Source organism: Seriola dumerili, unplaced genomic scaffold (assembly GCF_002260705.1).
Source record: "Seriola dumerili isolate Sdu_G_001 unplaced genomic scaffold, Sdu_1.0 BDQW01000331.1, whole genome shotgun sequence".
In the NCBI taxonomy this organism is placed as follows: domain Eukaryota; kingdom Metazoa; phylum Chordata; class Actinopteri; order Carangiformes; family Carangidae; genus Seriola; species Seriola dumerili.
In genome coordinates this window covers 76,207-96,623 of record NW_019174586.1, presented here as the reverse complement: position 1 = coordinate 96,623, position 20,417 = coordinate 76,207, and the positions used below count along the sequence as shown (strand labels likewise).

The 20,417-nt window shown below is 40.4% G+C and overlaps 5 protein-coding genes across 5 annotated transcripts; all 5 read right to left on the bottom strand.

Moving 5' to 3' along the window:
* Window positions 1-2,463: 2,463 nt before the first annotated feature.
* LOC111232538 (protocadherin beta-4-like) lies at window positions 2,464-4,863 on the bottom strand. The gene is made up of 2 exons (XM_022760113.1): window positions 4,542-4,863; window positions 2,464-3,257 (listed from the first exon to the last, which is right to left on the bottom strand). The coding sequence occupies exons 1-2, from the start codon at window positions 4,861-4,863 to the stop codon at window positions 2,464-2,466; spliced, it is 1,116 nt and encodes a 371-aa protein (XP_022615834.1).
* Window positions 4,864-5,466: 603 nt separating this feature from the next.
* Window positions 5,467-7,887, bottom strand: LOC111232537 (protocadherin beta-16-like). Its single transcript, XM_022760112.1, has one exon. The coding sequence runs from the start codon at window positions 7,879-7,881 to the stop codon at window positions 5,467-5,469; it is 2,415 nt and encodes an 804-aa protein (XP_022615833.1). The 5' UTR covers window positions 7,882-7,887.
* Window positions 7,888-9,052: 1,165 nt separating this feature from the next.
* On the bottom strand, window positions 9,053-11,548 carry LOC111232536 (protocadherin gamma-A5-like). Its single transcript, XM_022760111.1, has one exon. It carries the CDS (start codon window positions 11,471-11,473, stop codon window positions 9,053-9,055), a length of 2,421 nt encoding a protein of 806 aa, XP_022615832.1. The 5' UTR covers window positions 11,474-11,548.
* Window positions 11,549-12,739: 1,191 nt separating this feature from the next.
* LOC111232535 (protocadherin beta-16-like) lies at window positions 12,740-15,242 on the bottom strand. The gene has a single exon (XM_022760110.1). The coding sequence runs from the start codon at window positions 15,140-15,142 to the stop codon at window positions 12,740-12,742; it is 2,403 nt and encodes an 800-aa protein (XP_022615831.1). The 5' UTR covers window positions 15,143-15,242.
* Window positions 15,243-17,176: 1,934 nt separating this feature from the next.
* Window positions 17,177-19,636, bottom strand: LOC111232534 (protocadherin gamma-A2-like). The gene has a single exon (XM_022760109.1). The coding sequence runs from the start codon at window positions 19,562-19,564 to the stop codon at window positions 17,177-17,179; it is 2,388 nt and encodes a 795-aa protein (XP_022615830.1). The 5' UTR covers window positions 19,565-19,636.
* Window positions 19,637-20,417: the final 781 nt, after the last annotated feature.

The following is a 20,417-nucleotide window of genomic DNA, read 5'->3' as shown; positions in this document are numbered from 1 at the left end:
ATTAAGAGGACAGTTAGATTGCAATGACATTATGTCTACAATGGACTGAGAGTCCAGTTGCTGGGGCTACTATGCAGTTTCTGACTAGAAAACTATAATTCCTGCTGAGTTCATCAGAAACAGTTATCCTTGAAGTAAATACTAACTTAATAGTCCTCTTTTCAATGAAGTCAGAGATCAAACTGTTTACTGAAGTAACTATTCTTGAAGAGGAAAATTTGAGGAAAAAGGTTATCATCAGACCTTGATAAATTACCTAGATTCTCTGTAGTTAATATGCAGTTAACATGAAAAACTGTCCACTGGGAGGAAATTTTTTATAAACTATAATTCAGCAGATTACAAACATATTTTCCAGCTGGAGTTCTTCCTTGGTAATGACAGTCTTGTTAGCCGTGACTAGTACCAAGTTGATAAGTTAGGCAATTAGAATAGTTTGCCTGAACTTGTTTGCTACACAGATGGAGCACAAGACAGCTTTTCACCATATATGCACCTACCCACACTCTGTTCTGCATTTAATTTCTATCCACCTGACTTTTAAACTGACAGTAGAACAGTAGATGTTTCCTGACTATTCCATAGAGCTGAGCTGTAAATCAGAAGACCTACTTTTTTTTTAACTATTTTTGTTTACTTCCCACAGCTTTATCCTGTCAAAAAAATAATTCTTTGGACAACATTTTGCAGAAATTCAGATGGAGTGAATTATTATGCTTCAGTCAGACATACGTAGACACTGAACAGCAGGAGAGCTAGGTGAGAAGAGCTAGGTGGACTGTAATGACAGTACATCTCAACTAGTTAACGATGAACTGACATGGGTGTGTCTTTGCTGATTACTAATATGTGACCAACAACAGCTAGATAATGCAGAAAACACAGACAGCAAGAATGCTGCTCATGACAATATGTTTTCAGCCATTATATTTACCACACAAGTACAGCCAGTTCAACTTTATACTTGATCCTGGTCCTAATAACAAGTCAACAATCAAAAGTCATTTCACAAATAATTCATCCAAGAAGGCAGATGACATGTGACTTAAATTAGACGATTTCAACAACAGACCATTTGTAAATGTGAATTTCTGTATGGTACGTTTTCTGTATAGTCTAGAAATTATACGTGTCAGCACATAATCTGCAAGCTATGGCATTCCTCATATGATAGTATATTATATATCATAGTTATATATATCATATACTATACATACGTCATACTATATATTATTTTTTTCTTTTCTTTTTGTTTTAACGTAAGTTTCGTACCTGTAATCGATATCTTCCATTGTTGCAAAAGCATCAGACACGACCAGCAGAAAATTGGTAGACAGTATGTCACTTGTGGCAATACCAGCAGTCTTGTAAATGGTCCTGAACGCAGTGTTTGAACATTTTTGTATCCAGTCAACTAAAAACACAGAATTTTCAGTGCTTAATTAAAAGTTGCACTCTATTGCACCACTATGAAAGCTGATTACAACACTACTGCTAAAAAAAAGGACAAGTTTGAAATTCCAAATTGACTTCCAACCTGTTGGCTCAAAATCCATAAAATCCATTCTCACCTGGGAATATGCAAAGTAGTCATATTAGTACATTATACACTGTTGCTCATGAAGTTGGAATAAAATATTTTTTACCTCTTTCCATGAAATGATTGTGACAATGCGATTTATTCTTGACAGATAAAGTGTATATCTTCTCAAAACTTTAGTAGTCAATCTCTTCCAAAGTGATTATTGATGCATTTAAATAGGAATAAACAGAGGATTGTGTCTGAAAAAAAATTATTCCAACTTTATGGGCAACAGTATATATTGGTACAAAATCTCTATATTTGTAAACTTCAGCTAACAGTGACATCAGCAAATAACAGCTGCAGTCTTCAAGACGGCATCATCATTTTCAAACAATTTATGAATTACAAATTTGTTATCAAATAGTGTAGGGAATATGACAGTAGTTCAGCAGAAAGAAATAAAGAAGTAAGGCACACTGTGAATCACGTATGGATCCAATGGGCATTTCACCCAAAGAAAAAATAATCTGTCTGTCATTCTGTGACATTGCAAATACCCCTCTGAATTTCTTATCAAACACTTAGATCCAACTTAGTAAACAAAAAGTGATGATTATGCATGACCCTAGATTAAAATTAATAGCAAAAGTTTTTTAACAGGAAATTCAGTTTTTCAGTAACTAATCCAAAACATTCCTATACTTTTCACACACCTGAATTATGCTTAAGGTTGCGTGCAGGTTTAATAAAACTATGAGGTGAAGAGATGGTTGTTGAAGATCTGTTTATGAAACCATTAAGGATGGTTTCTTGTGAGGGTGAAAAATGTAAACGATATCGCAATTCCTAGCTTTCCAAGAGCCTCCAGTTTAGTGTGCAACGTAATAAACAGATAAAGAAAAACTGCTGCCATTAAGGGTGTAATGCAACACTTTATGTCATTCCATGAGACTAACCTCTAGAGGAGAGTCTGGTTCATCCAGGATGCTCTTTTCATTCTGTATCCGCTGCATCGTCCCTGTAGAACTGGGGTCCATTATCAGCACGTTCTGACTATCAGCTCTGCCGAACTTACAGTCACTCTTTCTGGAGTCAGTCGTCCTGCACACCTCGTAATTGTACACGTGTTGGAGAGTCCCTGTCCCCAAAGTGTCTGAGTAACGTGGTGGATAATATGGAATCACAGGGAGATTGGAGTGATACAGGATGCGAGACTGTCTCCATCTGTAGATTTTCACTGATATAATAACCACTAAACACGTGATGAAAAGGAAGGAAACTACAGCCAGAGCCAACACTAAGAAAAAAGTCAGGTTGTCATTGTATTCCTTGTCGTGTGTAAAGTCAGTGAACTCCGACAGCACTTCAGGGAAGCTGTCCGCCACCGCCACGTTAACAATGACTGTAGCTGACCGAGAGGGCTGCCCGTTGTCCTCCACTATAACAGTCAGTCTTTGTTTCACTGCATCTTTATCAGTGACTTGGCGGATAGTTCTTATTTCTCCATTCTGTAAGCCCACTTCAAACAGCGCCCTGTCTGTGGCTTTCTGCAGTTTATAGGAGAGCCAGGCATTCTGTCCAGAGTCCACATCAACAGCCACCACTTTAGTCACCAGATAGCCCACATCTGCTGAACGAGGCACCATTTCAGCCACCAGAGAGCCACCAGTCTGGACTGGGTACAGAACCTGAGGAGGGTTGTCGTTCTGGTCCTGGATCAGTATTTTCACAGTCACATTGCTACTGAGTGGAGGAGAGCCTCCATCCTGCGCTTTGACGCGGAAGTGGAAATCTTTGATCTGCTCGTAGTCAAAAGAGCGCACTGCATGGATGACTCCACTATCAGCACTAACGGACACATATGAGGAGACTGGCACTCCGTTAACAGAGGAGTCCTCCAGTATGTAAGAAACACGGGCATTCTGGTTCCAGTCAGCGTCTCTGGCTTTCACTGTGAATATAGAGAGGCCTGGTGTGTTGTTTTCTACAATGTAGGCCTCATATGAGCTCCTCTCAAAGACAGGCGCGTTGTCATTCACATCAGAGATCTGTAAGGTGAGAGTGACGCTGCTGGAGAGGGAGGGCACTCCCTCATCAGAGCAGGTCACTGTTATATTATACTCAGAGGCTCTCTCTCTGTCTAATTCACTGTCTGTCACCAAGCTATAGAAATCAGTTGAAGAAGTGCTTATAGTAAATGGTATGTAACCATTTATTCTGCAGTTCACTTGACCATTGTTAGCTGAATCTGGGTCAAGGACACTGAAGATAACTATAACTGTATTTTGAGGAGAATCTTCTGGGATTGAATCAGATTTGGAAAGCATACTGATCCCAGGCTTATTATCATTAACATCAATAACATCAACTATAATCTTACTGGAATCAGAAAGACCACCACTGTCTTTAGCCTCAATGTCAATTTGGAAATACTTGGCATTTTCAAAGTCAACTTCACCAACTAATATTACTTCACCATTTTCATTTATTGTAAATATATCAGACACACTGTCCATAGTGGTCGATACTGAATAAGAAACTTCCCCATTTGTTCCTTTATCTGCATCAGAAGTACTGACTGTTGTCAGTGTTGTTCCCTTCCGAGAATTTTCTGCTATTGCCGCCTTGTAAACTGATTGCGTAAAAACAGGAGCATTGTCGTTTACATCGAGCACGGTCACATAAATCTTTACTGTACCAGACATCTGAGGTTCTCCTCCATCTATCGCTGTTAACAACAATGATATTTGTTCCTCTTTCTCTCGATCTAACGGCTTGTGTAAAACCATCTCAACCTTTTTATTTCCATCCGCCTGACTTTGTATTTTCAGTACAAAATTCTCCGTAGGTTTCAAACTGTAATTTTTCAGACCATTCATGCCAATGTCTTCATCGACCGCTCTGTCTAATACAAATTTAGATCCTGTGACTGCGGATTCGCTAATTTCAAAACGTTTCTCATCATTTTTAAAACTGGGGCTGTTGTCATTGATGTCAATAATCTCTACTGTTATTCGAAAAAGCTCCATCGGGTTTTCTAGAATAATCTGCAGATGTAACGCACAAGGCGTCGTCTGTCTGCAGAGCGCCTCTCTGTCGATTCTCTCTTTCACCAGGAGGACTCCTCTTTCTTTGCTCAGCTCGATGTATTCTGCACTGTCGCCCGTAAATATACGGGCTTTACCTGCCTTTAATCTCTTCACATCTAAACCTAAATCCCGTGCTATGTTGCCCACCACAGAGCCTTTTGCCATTTCCTCTGGAATAGAGTAGCTAACTTGTCCGAGAACTGAACCAAGAGAGACGATCAAGATGAAAAACAGTACTTGCCGTCTCATTGTTCTATCCACAGTCTACGTTGCCCCACAAAAGAAGGTGTTACACTCGCTTTCACAACACAAATATCTTCATGTGAAAATAAATTTAAAAATGTTGATATAATCCACAAATTTTGAAGGCGAATCTATCCGCTTGATGTGTCCGTCTAATGGGTTATCTGTCAGTGAACAGTGCTTTCTCCTCTTTTCTTTCTACTAAAATACCAACATGACATGGGAGGATCTGCTTCAGATCCTCTCTCCAACTGCAACACGTTGACCAACAGCGGCCCACGGAGTTCAAGGAATGAAATTACAAGAGTAAAGTTATCAGTTGGAACAGTTAGGAAGGTGCATCATTGGTATGATGGAAAACCTTTAAAAATAATTATGAAAAGGGGGAGGTCCGTCCATCAAAACGTCAAAAAAATATAGATAACATGTAACTACAGCCACAAAATAAAAACAAAGTAAGAATAACCCACAAAAATTAAAACATATTATTACAGTTGTATCACACGGGATATGAGAGATAGAAAGGAGAAGCAGGTTACATGGGACTGACTCTGTCCGAGGTGCTGAAACTAAATTGTCAGCGAGCAGACATATATAAACATGCAACCCTTACAAAACCAAAGGAGAAAATTTTCTAACCTCTATAGGAGAGTCTGGTTCATCCAGGATGCTCTTTTCATTCTGTATCCGCTGCATCGTCCCTGTAGAACTGGGGTCCATTATCAGCACGTTCTGACTACCAGCTCTGCCGAATTTACAGTCACTCTTTCTGGAGTCAGTCGTCCTGCACACCTCGTAATTGTACACGTGTTGGAGAGTCCCTGTCCCCAAAGTGTCTGAGTAACGTGGTGGATAATATGGAATCACAGGGAGATTGGAGTGATACAGGATGCGAGACTGTCTCCATCTGTAAATTTTCACTGATATAATAACCACTAAACACGTGATGAAGAGGAAGGAAACTACAGCCAGAGCCAACACTAAGTAAAAAGTCAGGTTGTCATTGTAGTCCTTGTCGTGTGTAAAGTCAGTGAACTCCGACAGCACTTCAGGGAAGCTGTCTGCCACCGCCACATTAACAATGACTGTAGCTGACCGAGAGGGCTTCCCGTTGTCCTCCACTATAACAGTCAGTCTTTGTTTCACTGCATCTTTATCAGTGACTTGGCGGATAGTTCTTATTTCTCCATTCTGTATGCCCACTTCAAACAGCGCCCTGTCTGTGGCTTTCTGCAGTTTATAGGAGAGCCAGGCATTCTGTCCAGAGTCCACATCAACAGCCACCACTTTAGTCACCAGATAGCCCACATCTGCTGAACGAGGCACCATTTCAGCCACCAGAGAGCCCCCAGTCTGGACTGGGTACAGAACCTGAGGAGGGTTGTCGTTCTGGTCCTGGATCAGTATTTTCACAGTCACATTGCTACTGAGTGGAGGAGAGCCTCCATCCTGCGCTTTGACGCGGAAGTGGAAATCTTTGATCTGCTCGTAGTCAAAAGAGCGCACTGCATGGATGACTCCACTATCAGCACTAACGGACACATATGAGGAGACTGGCACTCCGTTAACAGAAGAGTCCTCCAGTATGTAAGAAACACGGGCATTCTGCTTCCAGTCAGCGTCTCTGGCTTTCACTGTGAATATAGAGAGGCCTGGTGTGTTGTTTTCTACAATGTAGGCCTCATATGAGCTCCTCTCAAAGACAGGCGCGTTGTCATTCACATCAGAGATCTGTAAGGTGAGAGTGACGCTGCTGGAGAGGGAGGGTACTCCCTCATCAGAGCAGGTCAATGTTATATTATACTCAGAGGCTCTCTCTCTGTCTAATTCCCTGTCCGTCACTAAACTATAGAAATTAGTGTTTGATGTTTTTAAAGTGAAAGGCATATTTTCGTTGATAAAACATTGTACTTTTCCATTTTCTCCTGAGTCTTTGTCCTCGATGTTTATCATTGTAACGACCGTATTAAGTTTGGCATCTTCTGAAATCACGTTTGACTTCGACATTATATTAATTTCAGGTTTGTTGTCATTTACATCTTGCACGTCGACAATTAATTTACAGGAATCTGTGAGTCCTCCTTCGTCACTAGCAAGTAAATCTATTTGATAGTTTCTAGACTCTTCAAAATCAATGTTTCCAACTAAAGTAATTTTACCGTTTTCCTCATTTACCTCAAATACTTTCGCAATATCATCTAACGTGTTCGTGATTGAATATGCTATTTTACTGTTAGAGCCTTGATCTGCATCTGAGGCTGTAACAGTTGCTACAACTGTGCCTTTAGGTGAATTCTCAGTAACTGTAGCTTTGTATGTGGACTGTGTAAAAACGGGGGCATTATCATTGACGTCTAAAACTGTAATAACAATCAGCATTGTTCCTGACATCTGCGGCTCTCCTCCATCTACAGCCGTTAACACAAGAGAAATCTGCTCCTGTTTCTCTCTGTCTAAAGGTTTCTGTAGCACCATCTCAACATTTTTGTTTCCATCAGCATTATTGTGCACTTTCAGAACAAAATTATCAGTTGGCTTTAATTCGTAGCTCTTAAGATCGTTAATTCCAACATCAAGATCCACAGCCCTTCCCAGCACAAATTTTGCCCCGGTGATCGCTGACTCGCTTATTTTGAATTTCATTTCACTTTTTTCAAAGGTCGGTGCATTATCATTTATGTCAGTAATCTGGACTGTAACCGTGTAAAATTCCATAGGATTTTCTAAAATAATCTGAAAATGTAAAGCACAGAGCGTCGTCTGTCTGCACAACGCCTCTCTGTCGATTCTCTCTTTAACAAGGAGGACTCCTCTGTCTCTGTTCAGCTCGATGTAGTCGCCGCTGTCCCTGGTATAAATTCGAGCTTTGCCAGATGCTAGACGTTTGGTTTGTAAACCTAAATCATGTGCTATATTACCTACTAAAAATCCTTTGGCCATTTCCTCAGGAATGGTGTAGCTGACCTGCCCGAGCACCGAGCCGACAGACAGGAGTGACACGAACAGCAGTACTTGCCTTGTCATTGTTCTTTCCGAATTGCTTCAGTTGAATTCAATGTGTATCAAATAAAACTGATATCGATTCCAATATCAAATGTAAAATGGATCCTTTATAATCCACACAAAAGAAGGAAAGTCTCAAAAACGTTTTCCAATCATTTGTATAAGTCGAGTGTCCATTCTTTCTCGTCGTGCTCTTTCTTTATTATGTGGACGTTACATGGGAGGTGCTGCTACAACCCTTCAGTCAGCCGTCGACACTCTGGTCAACAGCGGCCCTAAGAGTCCACATTATAAAACTGCAGAAATCGAACATAAACGAATCTCTGTTCAGAGAACTTGCCATGAAAAAATCAGAATATGAACAAATATCAATATAGACACGGAAACAGTTTTAACATATTCCCAAACCTCTGCGGATTGTCTTTAAAGTTATGTTTGCATGATTTATACAATCACTTACTTAGTCACTTTCAAATGCTGTATTTATATACTCAATCATATTTAAAGTAATGAAAAACTTTAAACAAAAACACCAAAAGACCGTACAACATAAAGCGGATACATTGAATAGAAAAAAAGGAAGCGGAAGTTGCTGTCCACTGTTCTGAAACTGACAAATTATGACTAAAGATTGACATGGGTGCCCCGCACAAGTCCCCTCTCAAAAATCAAAATCCTGCATTGAATAACTTTTGTGTGAATGATTTCCACAAAAGACATTAATGCTGGCCAAGAAATATAACTCTGTCAACCATGTTATTATTTTAAAAACGTTAGTGTATATTCAAAAAGTCAAAAAATGTAAGAGAAATGTTGATGTGTATGGGTACGGGGTGCTGAAACAATCAGTAGAGCCTTCATGCACAACGCAAAGTAAATAAGCCTATGTAACAGATAGCTGTTGTGTATTTACCTCTGGTACACGCTAAGTTACATGAAACCAACATAGGTATTGATAATAAGTCTAAATCAAGCAAGTGAACTGTGGCAAAGAGGTTGACATCGAAAATGAAGCACTGATGAAATAAAAATTAAAAACGGAAAGTAATATAATAGGCCTAAGGTGTAAAGGAAGAGGGTTTAAGAGATCAGGAAGATTATCTTATGAAATACTTTTGCCGCATTATTTCTACTAAAAATCTTCGAGTTTAAAATTTAAAAAAAATATCATTGGTAATACTGTGTGGAAAAGTTAAAGCATTCTAACCTCTAGAGGAGAGTCTGGTTCATCCAGGATGCTCTTTTCATTCTGTATCCGCTGCATCGTCCCTGTAGAACTGGGGTCCATTATCAGCACGTTCTGACTACCAGCTCTGCCAAACTTACAGTCACTCTTTCTGGAGTCAGTCGTCCTGCACACCTCGTAGTTGTACACGTGTTGGAGAGTCCCTGTCCCCAAAGTGTCTGAGTAACGTGGTGGATAATATGGAATCACAGGGAGATTGGAGTGATACAGGATGCGAGACTGTCTCCATCTGTAGATTTTCACTGATATAATAACCACTAAACACGTGATGAAGAGGAAGGAAACTACAGCCAGAGCCAACACTAAGTAAAAAGTCAGGTTGTCATTGTACTCCTTGTCGTGTGCAAAATCAGTGAACTCCGACAGCACTTCAGGGAAGCTGTCTGCCACCGCCACGTTAACAATGACTGTAGCTGAACGAGAGGGCTGCCCGTTGTCCTCCACTATAACAGTCAGTCTTTGTTTCACTGCATCTTTATCAGTGACTTGGCGGATAGTTCTTATTTCTCCATTCTGTAAGCCCACTTCAAACAGCGCCCTGTCAGTGGCTTTCTGCAGTTTATAGGAGAGCCAGGCATTCTGTCCAGAGTCCACATCAACAGCCACCACTTTAGTCACCAGATAGCCCACATCTGCTGAACGAGGCACCATTTCAGCCACCAGAGAGCCACCAGTCTGGACTGGGTACAGAACCTGAGGAGTGTTGTCGTTCTGGTCCTGGATCAGTATTTTCACAGTCACATTGCTACTGAGTGGAGGAGAGCCTCCATCCTGCGCTTTGACGCGGAAGTGGAAATCTTTGATCTGCTCGTAGTCAAAGGAGCGCACTGCATGGATGACTCCACTATCAGCACTAACGGACACGTATGAGGAGACTGGCACTCCGTTAACAGAGGAGTCCTCCAGTATGTAAGAAACACGGGCATTCTGGTTCCAGTCAGCGTCTCTGGCTTTCACTGTGAATATAGAGAGGCCTGGTGTGTTGTTTTCTACCATGTAGGCCTCATATGAGCTCCTCTCAAAGACAGGCGCGTTGTCATTCACATCAGAGATCTGTAAGGTGAGAGTGACGCTGCTGGAGAGGGAGGGCACTCCCTCATCAGAACAGGTCACTGTTATATTATACTCAGAGGCTCTCTCTCTGTCTAAATCACTGTCTGTCACCAAACTGTAGAAATTAATTGTTGTTGTTTTTAAAGTGAAAGGCATATTTTCGTTGATAAAACATTGCACTTTTCCATTTTCTCCTGAGTCTTTGTCCTCGATATTTATCATTGTAACGACTGTATTAAGTTTGGCATCTTCTGATATCACATTTGACTTTGACATTATGTTGATTTCTGGGTTGTTGTCATTTACATCTTGCACATCTACAATTAATTTGCAAGAATCTGTGAGTCCTCCTTCGTCACTAGCACGTAAATTTAATTGAAAACTTCCGGACTCCTCAAAGTCAATATTTGCAACTAAAGTAACTTCGCCGTTTTCGCTGTTTATCTTAAACACTTTCCTTACATCATCTCTATTTATGATTGAATACGTTATTTTACTGTTAGACCCTTGATCTGCATCTGAGGCTGTAACAGTTGTTACAACTGTGCCTTTCGGTGAATTCTCAGTAACTGTAGCTTTGTATGTGGACTGTGTAAAAACGGGGGCATTATCATTGACGTCTAAAACTGTAATAACAATCAGCATTGTTCCTGACATCTGCGGCTCTCCTCCATCTACAGCCGTTAACACAAGAGAAATCTGCTCCTGTTTCTCTCTGTCTAAAGGTTTCTGTAGCACCATCTCAACATTTTTGTTTCCATCAGCATTATTGTGCACTTTCAGAACAAAATTATCTGTCGGTTTTAATTCGTACCTTTGAAGATAATTGATTCCAACATCAAGATCCACAGCTCTTTCCAGCACAAATTTTGCCCCGGTAATTGCTGACTCGCTAATTTTGAATTCGATTTCAACTTCCTCAAAGGTCGGAGTATTATCATTTATGTCAGTAATCTGGACTGTAACAGAGTAAAACTCCATAGGATTTTCTAATATAATCTGAAAATGTAAAGCACACAATGTCGTCTGTCTGCACAGCGCCTCTCTGTCGATTCTCTCTTTAACAAGGAGGACTCCCCTTTCTCTGTTCAGCTCGATGTACTCATCGGTTTCTCGGGAATAAATTCGAGCTTTACCAGAAGTCAAACGTTTGGTTTCTAAGCCTAAATCCTGCGCTATGTTACCGACTAAAGACCCTTTCGCCATTTCCTCCGGTATTGTGTAGCTGACCTGCCCAGTTACGGAGCCGAGGGAAAGGAGAGAGAGAAACAACAGCGCCTGTCCTTTCATTGTTCTATCCGCGTATTTTCTCATCGATGTTCCGCAGTCCGGTGATATATCTCATTAACTGAAATCCATTACACTGTCAAGCATCAATTTTCAACTATATGATCCACACACTGGAAAAAAACAGCCCGAGTGGTCGTCGTATCTGGTATCAGATATTCAACAGATTCCGAATGTTCGCTCTTTCCTGTCGTTGTCTCTCTTAGTTATGTCGACGTTACATGGGAGGTGCTGCTACAACTCTACTCTCAGTCATCAACAATCTGGTCAACAGCGGCCCTATGAGTTCACACTGCAAAACTGCAGAAAACCAGCATGAATGAATCCATCCAGAAGATATACTGTTAAGAAAGTCTAACAGGGAATAAGACAACAATAGCCATGCAAGGAACATTATCCTCTTAGCAAACGGTGAGTCACCACTTCAAGACAGCTGATGGTTCTACCATCTCACTTTTATTTGAATCTTCAGGCACAATAATGTATCCATGAGTACAAAAATCACATCTTACTGAAAGTATCAAAGCAAAACTTGCTTAAAATAGATTGGCAAATAACAAGGAATAACGGCTGGAAGATTAAACTAATAAGACAATGAAAGATACTGACATGGAGAGGAAAAGCCTGAGTCTAAAAATGTCGCTGTCCGAGGTCCTGAAATTATGAAAGTTTTCTGAACTGACCGCATGACTATGACAAATGGTTTTATGGTATGTGAAGTGATTTCAACATAAGAAAATTTCAAGTTTAACTGATGTTTGTGAAAAAAAAGAAATTCATCAGGAAACCATGTGTAAAATAAGTGTTTAATAAATCCTTATTGTGCCTAATTTGAGACCATGAGAAAACAAAAATGTTTAAAAACTGAAACAATAAGATAGATATTAAAGTAAATATTGACACCAAGTTTAACACCAAAGCCAGTGTACTCTCATATGTTGCTAATAAAAAGAGATCAGTAAAAACAGCTAAAACATAAACGTTCTAAAATGAGCATATAATTCAAGATGCAGAGACTACAATGGCAAATTTAAGTGTTCCCAATTCCCAAATGCCAATATTTTCTGCTGAAAAAAATTAAAGGTGTACTATAAAACAAGCCTGAAAAACAATGTATAATTTGTTTTACCTCTGAAGGATTTATAAGTCTGCTTTTGCATGAAATGCAACCAAGTCAAAGAAAGGTTGGTATTAAACAAAATAACAGGCAATTGATTTAGAAGTCGGTTGTGGGATGCTGTTCATGGTAATACAACCAAACACTGATAGAGGTATGAAGGCACAGAGACAAAGCTAAACTATTTGACTAACCTCTAGAGGAGAGTCTGGTTCATCCAGGATGCTCTTTTCATTCCGTATCCGCTGCATCGTTCCTGTAGAACTGGGGGCCATTATTAGCACATTCTGACTACCAGCTCTGCCGAACTTACAGTCACTCTTCCTGGAGTCAGTCGTCCTGCACACTTCGTAGTTGTACACATGTTGGAGAGTCCCTGTCCCCAAAGTGTCTGAGTAACGTGGTGGATAATATGGAATCACAGGGAGATTGGAGTGATACAGGATGCGAGACTGTCTCCATCTGTAGATTTTCACTGATATAATAACCACTAAACATGTGATGAAGAGGAAGGAAACTACAGCCAGAGCCAACACTAAGTAAAAAGTCAGGTTGTCATTGTACTCCTTGTCGTGTGTAAAGTCAGTGAACTCCGACAGCACTTCAGGGAAGCTGTCTGCCACCGCCACATTAACAATGACTGTAGCTGAACGAGAGGGCTGCCCGTTGTCCTCCACTATAACAGTCAGTCTTTGTTTCACTGCATCTTTATCAGTGACTTGGCGGATAGTTCTTATTTCTCCATTCTGTAAGCCCACTTCAAACAGCGCCCTGTCTGTGGCTTTCTGCAGTTTATAGGAGAGCCAGGCATTCTGTCCAGAGTCCACATCAACAGCCACCACTTTAGTCACCAGATAGCCCACATCTGCTGAACGAGGCACCATTTCAGCCACCAGAGAGCCACCAGTCTGGACTGGATACAGGACCTGAGGGGGGTTGTCGTTCTGGTCTTGGATAAGTATTTTCACAGTCACATTGCTACTGAGTGGAGGAGAGCCTCCATCCTGAGCTTTGACGCAGAAGTGAAAATATTTGACCTGCTCGTAGTCAAAAGAGCGCACTGCATGGATGACTCCACTATCAGCACTAACAGACACATATGAGGAGACTGGCACTCCGTTAACAGAGGAGTCCTCCAGTATGTAAGAAACATGGGCATTCTGGTTCCAGTCAGCGTCTCTGGCTTTCACTGTGAATATAGAGAGGCCTGGTGTGTTGTTTTCTACAATGTAGGCCTCATATGAGCTCCTCTCAAAGACAGGCGAGTTGTCATTCACATCAGAGATCTGTAAGGTGAGAGTGACGCTGCTGGAGAGGGAGGGCACTCCCTCATCAGAGCAGGTCACTGTTATATTATACTCAGAGGCTCTCTCTCTGTCTAAATCACTGTCTGTCACTAAACTAAAGAAATTAATTGTTGTTGTTTTTAAAGTGAAAGGCATATTTTCGTTGATAAAACATTGCACTTTTCCATTTTCTCCTGAGTCTTTGTCCTCGATGTTTATCATTGTAACGACCGTATTAAGTTTGGCATCCTCTGATATCACATTTGACTTTGACATTATGTTAATTTCAGGTTTGTTGTCATTTACATCTTGCACATCTACAATTAATTTGCAAGAATCTGTGAGTCCTCCTTCGTCACTAGCAAGTAAATTTATTTGAAAATGTCTTGATCTTTCGAAGTCAATATGGCCAATTAATGAAACTTCGCCGGTTTCCGCATTTACCTCAAATACTTTTCTTACATTATCTAATGTATTTGTGATTGAATATGCTATTTTACCGTTAGAGCCTTGATCTGCATCTGAGGCTGTAACAGTTGCTACAACTGTGCCTTTAGGTGAATTTTCAGTAACTGTAGTTTTGTATGTGGACTGTGTAAAAACGGGGGCATTATCATTAGCGTCTAAAACTGTAATAACAATCAGCATTGTTCCTGACATCTGCGGCTCTCCTCCATCTACAGCCGTTAACACAAGAGAAATCTTCTCCTGTTTTTCTCTGTCTAAAGGTTTCTGTAGCACCATCTCAACATTTTTGTTTCCGTCAGCGTTATTATGCACTTTCAGAACAAAATGATCAGTCGGTTTTAATTCATAGTTTTGGAGATCGTTAATTCCAACATCAAGATCCACAGCTCTTTCTAGCACAAATTTTGCCCCCGTGATCGCTGACTCGCTAATTTTGAATTTCATTTCATTTTTTTCAAAGGTAGGAGCATTATCATTGATATCTGTGATCTGTACTGTGACACTGTAAAATTCCATAGGATTCTCTAGAATGATCTGAAAATGTAAAGCACAGAGCGCCGTGTCCGTACACAGCGCCTCTCTGTCGATTCTCTCTTTGAGGAGGAGGACTCCTCTCTCTCTGTTCAGCTCAATGTACTCGTCGCTGTCTCTAGTATAGATCTTAGCCTTGCCCGATATCAAACGTTTTATTTCTAAACCTAAATCTTGTGCTATGTTGCCCACTAAAGATCCTTTCGCCATTTCCTCCGGAATAGAGTAGCTGACCTGCCCGAACACTGAGTCGAGGGAAAGGAAAGAGATAAACAGCAGTACTTGCCGATTCATTGTTCTATCCGATTGTTTCCCAGTGAGGCTCCACAGTCTGCTTACATTCCATAAAATAAATAACCCTGAAAATCCGATGTCAATCTCAAATTAACAGGTGTACAAAACTCTCAATGGAAGACATTCACTCGCAGGTCGAAATTCGTTTGTCTTTTTCAATCATTATCCACAACCATAATTGTCCGTTCGTTGCTCCTCGAGTTCTCTCTGTGTTATGACGATGTTACATGGGAGGTGCTGCTTCAACCCTGCTCTCACTCATCAACACTCTGGTCAACAGCGGCACTAAGAGTCCATATTATAAAACTGCAGAACACCAACTAAAATTCAACTCTGGGACAACTACTTGTAAACCCATACATCCACTTCAGTAATATCTTGGACTTCCAAAACGGTTGCATGCAGAAACTGACATTCATCATGTTTACAGTCCTACTCAGTATAATAATAGATCTGAAGACAACAAATACACAGTCAACGGTAACCTAATATGTGTATCAGATCTTACACAAGTATCACGGATGAAGGTGGATATAAATCCAACTGAATCGAGAGACTGTAGAGAGAGGGAGAGCTGAGGAAAGAAAGGTTATCATAAATAGTGACAATTAGGAACAGATACTGAGAAGGAAAGAGGAAGAGCCCGATATTTAAACTGTGGAAATAGCACTTGACAGATAAGCTAAGCATGCAGTTATAATGTGTCTACTACAACAACTAAAGTCGCTGTCCGTAGTTCTGAAACGAACCCACCGTGAATGAAAGCAAAAACTGCTGTCAAGACTGCACACCCTGCAATGCTATATAGATTTATAATATTTGGAGAATATTTTTGAAACCTTTCAATAAAACATATTGGTACCACTTAACAATAAGACTACCATTATAAAAGATTTATTAGTGGTTTCAAATTAGGTTATTAATTCAGTTGTTAACACTTTATAAATCTTAAATAATCAGTTACAAACAAGTTATAATAGTTTAATACAGTGATTCAGGCTCACTATTTGGCAAGATCAAGTTAATGCTTACTACTCATTAGTTATGCTAACAACTTACCACCATTTATAACTGGTAAAAGGAGCCTTATTGTAAAGTGTCCAACACATAATAATTTAATAATGAGTTACTATAAGACTCCCTTTTACCAGCTATAAATACTAGTAACTCATTAATAAAAGGTGAATAAGTCATTAGTAAGGCGAAGTAAGCATTAACTTGATTATGTGAGAATCGCGAACCTGCATCAATGTATGAAAAACTTGTTTATAACTGTTTATTTATGATTTATAAAGTGTTAACTGATTTAACAACTTCATTATAAACCATTGATTAATGCTTTATAAGGGTAGTCTTATTGTAAAGTGGCACCAAAATATTTATATACTGCTTCTTTTGCCTCTACATCCACTGCTCCTCCTAATCATATCATCATTAGCCTATTTGAAAATTTTTGGGGTAACCATAAAGTAAACAGAAAATGTTTGAAAGACAAACTCGTTCACATTGTTATATAGAGCACAAAAACTTATCACCTTAAAACAAAATTTCCCTTAAAACGATATACTCCACTGGTTGTTACTTGACAGTTGTGTCTAATGGTGAACCAATTAAATCAGTCTAAACTCTAGACGAGAATCTGGTTCGTCCAATATACTTTTTCACTCTGTATAATAGTAGCTATGTAGTTAAGTTCAGTTAAAGAGGAATAAACTAGATTAACTTTTTTGTTTGTTTGAAATTCTGGTATGCGACTATTGAAACAATAAAAGCTGTACTAATAATTAGGTCTGAAAAAAATGTTTAGGTTGAATAACCTCTAAAGGATTTATCAGTCACCTTTCACACAAAATGCAACCAAGTCAAATTAACGTACTTGATAAAAAAATACAGTATAACAGGCTAATGATTGAGAAGTAGGTTGTGGGACGCTGTTTATGGTTCTGAAAATGGCAGAATAGCGTGTAACAGTTCGCCATCAATGCAACTAAACACTGAAAGAGATATGAAAACACAGAGGCGAATCTAAACTATTTAACTAACCTCTAGAGGAGAGTCTGGTTCATCCAGGATGCTCTTTTCATTCTGTATCCGCTGCATCGTCCCTGTAGAACTGGGGTCCATTATCAGCACGTTCTGACTACCAGCTCTGCCGAACTTACAGTCACTCTTTCTGGAGTCAGTCGTCCTGCACACCTCGTAATTGTACACGTGCTGGAGAGTCCCGGTGCCCAAAGTGTCTGAGTAACGTGGTGGATAATATGGAATCACAGGGAGATTGGAGTGATACAGGATGCGAGACTGTCTCCATCTGTAGATTTTCACAGATATAATAACCACTAAACACGTGATGAAGAGGAGGGAAACTACAGCTAGAGCCAACACTAAGTAAAAAGTCAGGTTGTCATTGTACTCCTTGTCGTGTGTAAAGTCAGTGAACTCCGACAGCACTTCAGGGAAGCTGTCCGCCACCGCCACGTTAACAATGACTGAGGCTGAACGAGAGGGCTGCCCGTTGTCCTCCACTATAACAGTCAGTCTTTGTTTCACTGCATCTTTATCAGTGATTTGGCGGATAGTTCTTATTTCTCCATTCTGTAAGCCCACTTCAAACAGTGCCCTGTCTGTGGCTTTCTGCAGTTTATAGGAGAGCCAGGCATTCTGTCCAGAGTCCACATCAACAGCCACCACTTTAGTCACCAGATAGCCCACATCTGCTGAACGAGGCACCATTTCAGCCACCAGAGAGCCACCAGTCTGGACTGGGTACAGAACCTGAGGAGGGTTGTCGTTCTGGTCCTGGATCAATATTTTCACAGTCACATTGCTACTGAGTGGAGGAGAGCCTCCATCCTGCGCTTTGACGCGGAAGTGGAAATCTTTGATCTGCTCGTAGTCAAAAGAGCGCACTGCATGGATGACTCCACTATCAGCACTAACGGACACATATGAGGAGACTGGCACTCCGTTAACAGAGGAGTCCTCCAGTATGTAAGAAACACGGGCATTCTGGTTCCAGTCAACGTCTCTGGCTTTCACTGTGAATATAGAGAGGCCTGGTGTGTTGTTTTCTACAATGAAGGCCTCATATGAGCTCCTCTCAAAGACAGGCGCGTTGTCATTCACATCAGAGATCTGTAAGGTGAGAGTGACGCTGCTGGAGAGGGAGGGGACTCCCTCATCAGAGCAGGTCACAGTAATATTGTACTCAGAGGCTCTCTCTCTGTCTAAATCACTGTCTGTGACAACGCTAAAGAAATTGTGTGTCGTTGATTTAATGGCAAAAGGGATATTCTCGTTCAAAACACACATGACTTTTCCGTTTTCATTTGCGTCTGGATCTTGTATATTAAGCATTGTTACAACCGTCCCGGGTTTCACGTTCTCAGATACTGTGTTTGAATTAGACATGATGTTAATGGTTGGGGGATTATCATTTGTATCTGCCACGTCCACTATCACTTTACATGCATCGGATAATCCTCCCTGATCTGACACCTGAACATCAAGTTCGTAAAGTCTCCTTTTTTCATAATCTACATTACCAACTAAGGTCAATACTCCATTTTCTGCATCAATTTGAAAGAGACTTGAAGCTCCAGATTTTGAGATCATGTATGTTACTTTTCCGTTACTGCCTTTATCTATGTCAGTGGCCCTCACGGTAGTAATTACAGTACCAATAGGAGCGTTCTCTGTAACACTTGCTTTATATTCCGCTTTTGAACAAACGGGAGGATTATCATTTGCGTCTAAAACAGCTATGAGAATCTGCATTGTTCCCGAGAGCTGTGGTTCACCGCCATCAATAGCGGTTAGTATTAAAGATATATGTTCATGCTTTTCTCGGTCTAAGGGTTTCTGTAAAACCATCTCGACATGTTTAGTCCCATCTCCTCGACTGATGGTTTTCAGAGCGAAATTGTCACTGGGTTTTAGGGCGTAGCTGTTCAACCCGTTGACACCAACATCATCATCCATGGCTTTGTCCAAGACGAAACGAGCTCCATTAAGAGATGATTCGCTAATTTCATATTTCATCTCCCCCCTCTCAAATGTGGGAGGGTTGTCATTTATATCAGTTATTTCAATAGTCACCGTGTAAAACTCCATCGGGTTTTCCAGGATCATTTGAAAATGGAGCGCGCAGGGCATTGTTTGACCGCAGAGCGATTCTCTGTCTATTCTGCCTTTAATTAGCAGGGCTCCTCTTTCTCTCTCCAGCTCAATATATTCTTCAGTGTTACCAGTATAAATACGAGCTTTACCGGACTGCAATCGTTCCACACCCAAACCTAAATCCTGGGCTATATTTCCTATTAGAGCCCCCTTTTTCATTTCCTCAGGGATGGAGTAACTGACCTGCCCGCACACTACACTGACAGAGAGCACCGAGATAAACAACAGCACTTGCCATCCCATCGTTCCGGTCGACACGTCTGTGAAGAAAAATAGAAAACCCTCTGTTTCTTCGGCCCAGGTTCCGATTTTTACTTATATATACACGCAAATGCTCCTCAAGATGGCACTTATCCTAAATTGTGGAAAAAAAAGAATCCCACCTAGCTGTCCTGGCTTATGCTGTTCATGGCAATCCTGACCGTTAACTCTGCCTCTCTCTATTTCCCAGTATAATATGTTGAGATATAGGGGAGGTACTACTGCAACTAATGCTTCCTCAACAACTCATTGGCCAACAGCGTCCCTCTCTGTTCGATGAACTACACTACATGGCATCTTGTTGCAAACCCAATAAAGAAAGTTTTTTAAAAATGTAAGAAAAAGATTTATGAAGAGATATTTTGCTGGATTTAAATTCCCTTTTAATGCTAAAATTCCAATTTGTCTATATAACCTATAAATGATAAACATATGACAAAAGCAACTAATAAATCAGAATATGAAGGAGTTAATAGAACCACATGAAAAAGTATGAGCACGAAAACACAGGTGCAGCTACACAGACACACAGGCAGCTACAGACCAAGAGTCAAAGAGGATGAAACGAGTAAAATTCATATGATTTGAGAGGATAGCATATTCTTCATACCCTGCAGTGACAAAACTGTCATTTGAGCTACCATGGTATGAAATACACTCTACAAAGCAATTAATTCCAATTCCGGTCAGCGTTTGGGCGAGCACCTGCAAATTGTGTATATTACAAAAACGAGTAAATGTCTTTTTGTCTACGATGTTTTGCAATGACAAGCCTATTAAAAATGTTCACCGAAATTAATAAAAGAGACAAGAAAACACTCAGGTGCGCGCACAC

Coding starts and splice junctions, on each gene's coding strand:
- LOC111232538 (XM_022760113.1), bottom strand. CDS start 4,863: ATGAGACGGCAAGTACTGTTTTTCATCTTGATCGTCTCTCTTGGTTCA. Junction 3,258..4,541: donor AAACCCGATGGAGCTTTTTC/GAATAACAGTAG, acceptor GTAGCAATGTGA/CTGTGAAAATACTGATCCAG.
- LOC111232537 (XM_022760112.1), bottom strand. CDS start 7,881: ATGACAAGGCAAGTACTGCTGTTCGTGTCACTCCTGTCTGTCGGCTCG.
- LOC111232536 (XM_022760111.1), bottom strand. CDS start 11,473: ATGAGAAAATACGCGGATAGAACAATGAAAGGACAGGCGCTGTTGTTT.
- LOC111232535 (XM_022760110.1), bottom strand. CDS start 15,142: ATGAATCGGCAAGTACTGCTGTTTATCTCTTTCCTTTCCCTCGACTCA.
- LOC111232534 (XM_022760109.1), bottom strand. CDS start 19,564: ATGGGATGGCAAGTGCTGTTGTTTATCTCGGTGCTCTCTGTCAGTGTA.